Source organism: Oryctolagus cuniculus, chromosome 16 (assembly GCF_964237555.1).
Source record: "Oryctolagus cuniculus chromosome 16, mOryCun1.1, whole genome shotgun sequence".
Classification (NCBI taxonomy): domain Eukaryota; kingdom Metazoa; phylum Chordata; class Mammalia; order Lagomorpha; family Leporidae; genus Oryctolagus; species Oryctolagus cuniculus.
In genome coordinates this window covers 66554597-66563475 of record NC_091447.1, presented here as the reverse complement: position 1 = coordinate 66563475, position 8879 = coordinate 66554597, and the positions used below count along the sequence as shown (strand labels likewise).

Below are 8879 nucleotides of genomic sequence, written 5' to 3'. Positions count from 1 at the left end.
AGGGGCTGGGGCGGGGCCGGGCGGGCGCCAGGGGCCCAGAACATCCAGGCCCCCCTCCCCCGCACTGCTGGGAGCTGGGACCAGGGTGAGGCAGGGGGTGCGCGACCCCTGCCCCGCCCCTCCCCCAGGCCAGGGGGTGTCTGCTGGCACAGATCCCGGGGGCTGGGAGCCAGTTTGCCCGACGGCAGAATGGGCGGGGGGGGGGAGGGTGCGTGGTGTCCCTGGAGTCTTCTACCTCAGCGCGCCCCTGGCCACTCAGGGTGCCCGGGTGGGGGCGGGGCCTTCTCTTTGGGGAAACTGAGGTCCAGACAGTGGGGGAGGGGAGCTGAGCAGGGCTGCAGGGCACCGCCGGCGGTGCCTCCTCCAGCCCCCGTGCCCACAGAGGCTCCCTGTGGGCTGCAGGTCTGGGGTGGGGACCCCTCTCTACTGCCCCAGGACCCTCAGCCGGGCCTGGGTCCCTCCTTCCTGATCCCTCCCACCCTGTACACGGGCCAGGCACGGGCCCACACCAGCACCACCAGGGAGAGCAGAGACCGAGCTGCGCCCACTCCAGATGAGCCCTGCCTGACCTTGAGCGTGACCTCTGGGCCCTGAGAGGAGGGAGGCGGCACCCTCGGACCGTGGCTCCGCCCCCCCACAGCTCTGGTGGACCAGGGTGAAGCCGAGGCCCAGCAACTGGGGACTGAGCTGGGGGCAGGGGCGTGTGTGGGACAGGTCCCCAGGGAGCGTCACTGGGCCCGCAGTGGGTGGGCGGCCAGTCTCCCCTCCCCCGCCCCAAGCCCAGAGGTGGGGGATCAATGGCTGGCCTGCACCTGCGGCGTGTACTGAGTCAGTGAGGGCTTGGCTCAGGGCACCAGAAAGCCCCACATATCAACGACTGACACAGGACAACACAGGGAGACACGGGGAGACACGGGGAGACACAGGGAGACACGGGGAGACACGGGGAGACACGGTGAGACACAGGGAGACACAGGACGACACAGGCTGACACAGGGAGACACGGGGCAACACAGGGAGACACGGTGAGACACAGGGAGACACGGTGAGACACAGGGAGACACGGGGAGACACAGGACGACACAGGCTGACACGGGGAGACACAGGGAGACACAGGACAACACAGGGAGATACGGGGAGACACAGGACGACACGGGGAGACACAGGGCGACACGGGGAGACACAGGGCGACACAGGACTACACCAGGCAACACAGGGAGACACGGGGAGACACAGGGAGACACGGGGAGACACAGGGCAACACAGGGAGACACGGCGAGACACGGGGAGACGGAGACACAGGACAACACAGGGAGACACGGGAGATACGGGAAGACACGGGGAGACACATGGCGACACAGGGAGACACGGGACGACACCAGGCAACACAGGACGACACAGGGAGACACAGAGACACAGGCTGACACGGGACGACACAGGCTGACACAGGACGACACTCAGGCAGCTCCGGTTCCCCACACTTGATAACCCAGCGCCGCCACCACCAGTTCCTTTCCCAAAGGACCGCGATCCTCCTCCGTGGGACAGAGCAGCTGCCAAGGCTCCAATCATCACAGCCCAAATCCAGGAAAGACTGGGAAGGGACAGAAAACCTTGCATTTCAAGGAGCCTTCTAGAAGTCACATGCACTTGTATTTTATGAGCCTAGACAGTGTCGGGGGACACCCAGGAGGTCCCTTTGGGGCTCCCACACAAGCCGCACACTCAGAGCCGGAGTGACAAGGGCAGGGGCCCCGGCCGGCCTCTGGTCCTTCGTCCTTGTAACGAGGGCCCTGGACGCCCGGGCCCAGCCTCTCAGCGCCGTCCTGTCTTTTCCGGCGGCCTCGGCACCCACATCCCATAATCAGCGCGCCCGCAGCCTCCAAGGATCAAGGCCTCACCCCGGAAGCCCAGGCACCCGGTCACTCCTGGCCGCCGGGACACCTGCCCTGTCCGGCCAGCTGGGACCTGTGTGTGGCTGGGGTGGGGAGGGGTGGGGGGCCTTGCACCCAGCACTGAGCTGGGAACTCCACAGAGTGCGGCCCCGCCGGCTCGCGGGTCCCCTGGCCGGGGCAGTGAGGGCAGGACACAGCCGTGAGGCTCGGGTCTGTGGGCCCTGCCACCGGCTACCACGAGGTATCCACCAGGCTCCAGAGGTAGTCGCTGATGAACTTCTTGGAGAGCTGAGTGCTGTCCAGGTGGATGGGCTGCGCCACGCTGGGGCCGTGGTGGACTGAGGCCGGAGGCAAGGAAAACCCCAGCCAGCAGGGACGCTGCCCGGCCCCGCCCCCAGGTCCCTGGCCACGCCCCTGGTCCCAGCCGCCTGGCCCCACCCCACCCCCCCCCCCCCCCGTCCCAGACGCCTGGCCACGCCCCCGAGTCCCCCTGCCTGGCCCCACCCCCAGGTCCTCCAGTCTGGCCCCGCCCTCCGGGTCCCTGGCCTCACCCTCGGTCTCAGCTCCTGGCCCCAGCCGCCTGGCCCCGCCCCCACACGGCTCTGACTGACAGGCGTCTGCAGTGAGCGGCCGCGGATGGGCGCGCCGTCACCACCTTCCTGGCTCCTGGGCTCGGTCCCGAGCTCATCACCAGCCACTTCCAGAACTTTCTCAGCTTCCGACCCCAAGGAAAGGCCCCCTGCCTGGCCCCGCCCCCGGGTCCCCTGCGTGGCCCGCCCCCAGCCCTGGCTCGCCCACTCTACTTCCCGCCCCAGGGGCTCCAGCGCCCGGCTGCTTTCTTTCTTTCTTTTTTCTTTTTTTGACAGGCAGAGTGGACATTGAGAGAGAGAGAGAGACAGAGAGAAAGGTCTTCCTTTGCCGTTGGTTCACCCTCCAATGGCCTCCGCGGCCAGCACGCTGCGGCCGCCGCACCGCGCTGATCTGATGGCAGGAGCCAGGTGCTTTTCCTGGTCTCCCATGGGGTGCAGGGCCCAAGCACCTGGGCCATCCTCCACTGCACTCCCTGGCCACAGCAGAGAGCTGGCCTGGAAGAGGGGCAACCGGGACAGAATCCGGCGCCCCGACCGGGACTAGAACCTGGTGTGCCGGTGCCGCAAGGCGGAGGATTAGCCTAGTGAGCTGCAGCGCCGGCCCCGGCTGCTTTCGCCCCACGCTGGTCCCCAAGGCCCGCTCGTGCGCCTCAGTGCGCAGGCAACCGCGTCCGCAGGCCATGGACACCCGAGCGGCTCCCACCCGTGGGACACCACCAGTAGCCACTGTGCAAATGTGGGGGCATCCCCCGCTTCCAACTGCTCCATGGAGATGCTCAGATGAGTGACAGAGAGAGGGGAGAGGGGAAGGGGGATGGGGAGGAGGAGGGAGGGAGGAGAGGGAGATCGGGCCGCTGCCTCACTCCCCAGGGGCCGCACAGCCTGGGCTGGGCTGGGCAGAAGCCAGGAGCCAGGAGCTCCTCCCGGCCTCGGGCGTGGGGGCAGGGCCCGGGCTCCAGACCATCCCTGCCACCCCCAGGGCACCAGCTGATCCCATTCCTGATGGAGGATACTGCCTTTGATGGCCCCCGGCTCGCACTCATAGTCCCACTCGATCTTACTGCTGCGGCGGTAGAGCTGCGCCACGTACCTGGGGGGGGGGACGGGAGAGGGAGCAGGTCGGGGTCGGGTCGGGGTCGGGGTCAGGGTCCCGTCGGGTCGGAGTCAGGGTCGGGGTCAGGGTCGGGGTCAGGGTTGGAGTCAGGGTCAGTGTTGGGGTCAGGGTCAGAGTCAGGCGGGCGCTGGATCGGGGCTGCGCACACGCGGCACACAAGCGCTCACGACCTACACGGCGGCGGGGATGGTGACCGTCACGTCCTCGTCCACCTCCCTCTCCTGTCTCTCCAGCTCTGCCTCCGTCTCCTTGAGCTCCTGCAGCTCCCGGCTGAGCTGGGTGCGGGAGTTAAGGACCCTGGAGGAGGCCACGCGCCCCGCCCCACCCCGCGCATGAAGGCTATAGCAGGCCCACCTGCGGCCCCGCCCCGCCCCGCCCCGCGCAGAAGGCTATAGCAGGCCAGCCTGCGGCCCCGCCCCGCCCCGCCCCGCGCAGAAGGCTATAGCAGGCCAGCCTGCGGCCCCGCCCCGCCCCGTGCAGAAGGATATAGCAGGCCAGCCTGCAGCCCCGCCCCGCCCCGCCCCGCCCCACGCGCAGGAAGGCTATAGCAGGCCAGCCTGCGGCCCCGCCCCGCCCCGCCCCGCGCAGAAGGCTATAGCAGGCCAGCCTGCGGCCCCGCCCCGCCCCGCCCCGTGCAGAAGGATATAGCAGGCCCGCCTGCAGCCCCGCCCAGCCCCGCCCCGCCCCGCCCCACGCGCAGGAAGGATATAGCAGGCCCGCCTGCAGTCCCGCCCCGCCCCGCCCCGCCCAGGAAGGATATAGCAGGCCAGCCTGCAGCCCCGCGTCCTCGGCCGCCGCCCGCTGCAGCTCGGCGTCCAGCTGCTGCAGCTCGGCGCCGCCGCGGTGCGCCCGCTCCTTGGCGTCCAGCAGGCTCCGCGCCACCTCCTCCTCGGCGGCCAGGATCTCTGCGGGACGGGCGGGGAGAAGCGGGCTGCCCAAGGTCCGTCCGGCCCCCAGCCTGCCAAGGGGCGAACCCTGAACCGGCACACGGACCCTCACCCCAACAGCGTTCGGGACGCCACCGGCTCCCCGTCGGCGCACGGGGCTCTAAGGCTCGGGGCGTAGGGTCACCCCTGGGGCGTGGGAGCGCGCAGCTTCGAACCCAGCATCCTGCAGACCTGCACCTGCCGCTGCCCACAGCAGACCTGGACGGGGCCCGGCCACGCAGGCAGTGTGGGAGTGAACCGGCGGACGGAAGATCTCTGCCACTCCCCGCTTTAGCTCATCAGATCACAGCCCGGGGCTGGACATGCAGGGCCCTGGTTTGACCCCGCCCCGCCCCGTGCCCTCCCCTCCCCAAACCTGCGACCTCACGCTCCCTTCACACCCGGTCCCCAGGTTCACTCCACCTCCCCACCTCTGCCTCTGCCGCCTGTGGCTACTCCGCTTCCGATCCAGCCCCCTGCTGATGCCCTGGGAAGGCAGTGGAGGAAGGCCCAAGTGCTGGGGCCCCTGCACCTGCCTGGGAGACCCGGATGAAGCTCCTGGCTTGGGCTGGGCTCAGTTCTGACCACTGCGGCCATTTGGGGAGTGAACCAGCGGATGGAAGACCTGTGTGTGTGTGTGTGTGTGTGTGTGTGTGTGTGTGTGATTTTGCCTCTAAAATAGCAGAGCCCACGGCGGCCGCGTGGAACCCTGATCCCTCCGTGATCCCCTCGTGGGCCCACCCAGAGGAAGGAGCCTGCACCCCACGTCCCCCGCGGTCACTACGCACAGCAGAGGCGGTGCCGGGGAGGGCTCGGACCCAGCCATGCACGCACGCGCGCAGGCTGCCTGCCTCCCGCGACGGGAGGCCCCCATGGAGTAGCCCCCAAACAGAAGGCAGTGTCCCAGGGCAGGGGGGAGGGGAGGGGCTAATGGGCGGGGCCTCGACGTTGTCGCACCGCAGGGGCTCAGTGGGACTCACCCCACCACACCCTCAGCACAGCTCGGATGCCTGCGGTGCGCGTGCGGGGCGGGGGGGCGGGCTCCCTCCAACCAGCCTGGGCCCCCTGCCACACCACCCCTGCTGGGTTCGCTCAGTCTGCCTGGCTCGGGGAGGGGCGGGGGCACCCCATCTGGCCCTGCCCCAGAGGGTGTGGCCCGCAGCTGCAGACCCCTGGGTTCCGCTGCCCCCCCCAGGGGATGAGGGGGCAAACAAGGCCCACTCGACTGGGTCCCTGCTACCCTCGCAGTCCGGGGCCTGGGCGGAACTCCTGGGTCGCCCTGGGCATCCAGGGGGTGAAGTGGGTGGCAGGTCCCTGTGTGTGGGAGGTGAGGGGGCATAATAGGGTCAGCCACCATCTCTGAAGCTGGCACCCCATACGGGCGCCGGTTCGAGACCCGGCTGCTCCACTTCCCATCCAGCTCTCTGCTGTGGCCTGGGAAAGCAGTGGAAGATGGCCCAAGTGCTTGGGCCCCTGCACCCGCGTGGGAGACCCGGATGGAGCTCCTGGCTCCTGGCTTCAGGCCAGCCCCAGCCATGGCGGCAACTGGGGGGTGAACCAGCTCCCCGTCACTCCGCATTTCAAAAAAATAACAAATATTATACATTTTTTAAGAGTTTGCGGCGAATAAAATTATAAGGTAAATTTATTTGGGTGCACAGAAATATTCAATAAAACCCGTGCATTTTTTTTATAATATGCGGTTTTCATGCGCTTTTAAAAGACCTCTTATTTGCATGAATTTCAACATTTTTTTTAGGACAAAATAAGCTCATTTTTAAATTCCGTTTTCCCACAAGCTTCCCAAAACGTCCCTGGCGTTTCTCCCTCCCCTCCAAGCCACCTCGACCCGGGAGCCAGCGCAACGGAACCATGGGGCACCTGAAGCTCTCGCCCACCCCGCCACGCCCCTCGCACGCTCCGATCTGTCGGTCCTGCCCCCCCGCTGCACCCGGCAGCCGAGGAACCCGAGGCAGGAAGCGCCCAAGAGCCGCCCCCGGCCCCCAGCCGGCAGGTGCGCGCCCCGGAGCGGCCCCGCCCCCGCCCCCGCCCCGCGGGCCGCTCGGACGGGGCCACACCCGGCGCTCAGGCCCGGCCCCGGGAGCCCATTCCACGGGTGGGGAAACTGAGGCCCGGGGCGGGAGTGGGGGGCCCCCGAGGCCAACCCGGCCGCCCCGCCCCGCCGCGGGGCCTCACCTCGGAGCCGCTGCTCGCCGCTGTCCTGCGCCTCCAGCAGCCGCTCCACCAGCTGTTCGTGACGCCCCAGCAGCCGCCGGTGCTGAGACTCGGCACGGTTGGCGCCCAGCAGGCTCAGCAGCCCCTGGCTCACCTCCTCGATGTCGCGGAAGGCCGCCATGACGAGACCCGCGCGCGCAAATTTGACTGCCCGCGGGGCCCGCCCCATGACCCCGAGCCTCCAGTTCCCATTGGTTTGAATCTCCGTCACTCCGCAGCAATGGCCAAACAGACGCAGGGAGGGGCGGCGGAAGGCGGGAGACAACCTGGGCGGGGCCTGGCGCACCCGCGCTGGTTCTTCCGTCAGTCATGACCGATGGCCAATCAGCGCAGAGTGGGGACGGCTCGGGGAGGCGTGGCCGACGCGTCTTATAAGGCCAAGCTGTCCTTATATTCGGGTTGCTGCTGCCCGCAGGACGCGGTTCTAAGGGCGAAGCGGGGGGCTAGCGGCTCACGCAGATAACGTTCTGTGTGCGTGGGATACACAAAACAAAACTAGCAAATAGATCCTGTAGGGAGTCTGCAGCCAGATGTTTGGGGTTCAAATCCCAGCTTTGCAATGCATTAGCTGTGTTATGCTGGGCTGGTTGCTTGCTTTCAAAGGAGGCTCAGACTGGCGCCCCCCAGTGGATCGTGCCCTGCATTGTCTGCAAAATAGAATAGAAAAAAAAAAAAAAATCCAGAAATGCAGAAAGCTGTGTTCCGGCAAGTGCTGAACCCTGTGTTGTTTTGGGTGTGGCCCAGTTGTGGAGAGACTGGAATCCAAGCAGGAATCCGTGCAGCGACTAGAATGAGGCAGCGAGGAAACTGACTTCCAAGGCCAAGTCCCCGACTGGAACACACTTTTAAACATTTATTTGAGCTGGCGTCTCGTATGGGAGCTGGTTCGTGTCCCAGCTGCTCTCCGATCCAGCTCCCTGCTGACGGCCTGGGAAAGGCACCGGAAGATGACCCGGGTCTCTGGGCCCCTGCCACCCATGTGGGAGACCCAGGAGAAGCTCTGGCCATTGTGGCCATCTGGGGAGTGAACTAGCGGCTGGAAGATCTCTCTCCATCTTGCCCTCTCTCACTGTAACTCTGACTTTCAAAATAAATAAATCTTGACAAAAAAAAAAAAAAAAACCTTTTTGAGGGAACATTCCATCCGCTGACAACTCAGTGTCCTACAATAGACAGGGCCAGGCTGAAGCCAGGAGCCGGGAGCTCCATCCGGGTCTCCTACGTGGGTGGCAGGGCCCAAGGACTTGAGCCATCACCTGCTACCTCCCAGGGTGCCCATTAGCAGAGAGCTGGAGACAGGAGCCGGAGCCTCCTGGACTTAAACCGATGTCTTCCAGTATGAGACATGGATGTCTTAATGGCTAGGCTAAACTCCTCCCACCTCAGCCCTTTTCAGCCTAAAACGCACCTCCTATGCTCAGCTCATCAAAACACTCTATGTAGGGGCCGGCGCTGTGGCGTAGTGGGTAAAGCTGCCACCTGCAGTGCCAGCTCCCATACAGGTTCGAGTCCCGGCTGCTCCACTTCAGATCCAGCTCTCTGCTACAGCCTGGGAAAGCAGCGGAAGATGGCTCAAGTCCTAGGGCCCCTTGCACCTGCATGGGAGACCCAGACGGAGTTCCCAGCTTCAGGCTTCAGCCAGGCTGAGACCCATCCCTGGCTGTCGAAGCCGTTTAGGGAGTGAACCACCAGATGGAAGATCTGGAAGATTTCTCTCTCTGTGTATTTCAAATAAATAAATAAATCTTTTTTTAAAAAATGCACATAACATCCACACTTTTTTTTAATAACACGCACCTCTTGGGAGATCCAAAATCCCCACAGGCCACCCTTAAATGTTGAGGTTAAGGATGCCCCTGGTGCAGGTGTTGGGTTTGGTCATTAGGGGGCACCCGCATCCCACATCCCGTGCTGGGTTCATGTTCCAGCGCCACATCCGATCCAGCTCCCTGCTGCTGCAGACCCCGGGAGGCAGCCGTGGTGCCTGGAGCGCTTGGGCCCCTGCACCCAAGTGGGAGACCTGGATGAAGCTCCAGCTCCTGGCTTGACCCCAGTGCAGCCCTGCTTGTTGTGGGCATTAGTGGGGAGAGAACCAGTGCCTGGAAGAACTCGCTTCTGC

The 8879-nt window shown here is 65.6% G+C and overlaps 1 protein-coding gene across 2 annotated transcripts; it reads right to left on the bottom strand.

Moving 5' to 3' along the window:
- Positions 1–1631: 1631 nt before the first annotated feature.
- SPC24 (SPC24 component of NDC80 kinetochore complex) lies at positions 1632–7043 on the bottom strand. Of its 2 annotated transcripts, XM_070059113.1 has the most exons (5): positions 6722–7026; positions 4347–4504; positions 3774–3874; positions 3499–3575; positions 1632–2233 (listed from the first exon to the last, which is right to left on the bottom strand). In XM_070059113.1, exons 1-5 carry the CDS (start codon positions 6927–6929, stop codon positions 2127–2129), a joined length of 651 nt encoding a protein of 216 aa, XP_069915214.1. In that variant the 5' UTR covers positions 6930–7026; the 3' UTR covers positions 1632–2126. The 2 variants fall into 2 exon arrangements, with proteins under 2 accessions (XP_069915214.1, XP_051693992.2); XM_051838032.2 differs by lacking the exons at positions 1632–2233; positions 3499–3575 and having other exon boundaries at positions 3770–3878; positions 4360–4504; positions 6722–7043.
- Between the last annotated feature and the right edge of the window lie 1836 nt (positions 7044–8879).

What these genes read in the sequence shown, in the direction of transcription:
- SPC24 (XM_070059113.1), bottom strand. Translation starts at nt 6,929, where the DNA reads ATGGGGCGGGCCCCGCGGGCAGTCAAATTTGCGCGCGCGGGTCTCGTC. An exon ending in CGGCGAGCAGCGGCTCCGAG is followed by an intron (nt 4,505 to 6,721) that starts GTGAGGCCCCGC and finishes CCCGTCCCGCAG; the next exon opens with AGATCCTGGCCGCCGAGGAG. An exon ending in GTCACCATCCCCGCCGCCGT is followed by an intron (nt 3,576 to 3,773) that starts GTAGGTCGTGAG and finishes CCCCCCCCCCAG; the next exon opens with GTACGTGGCGCAGCTCTACC.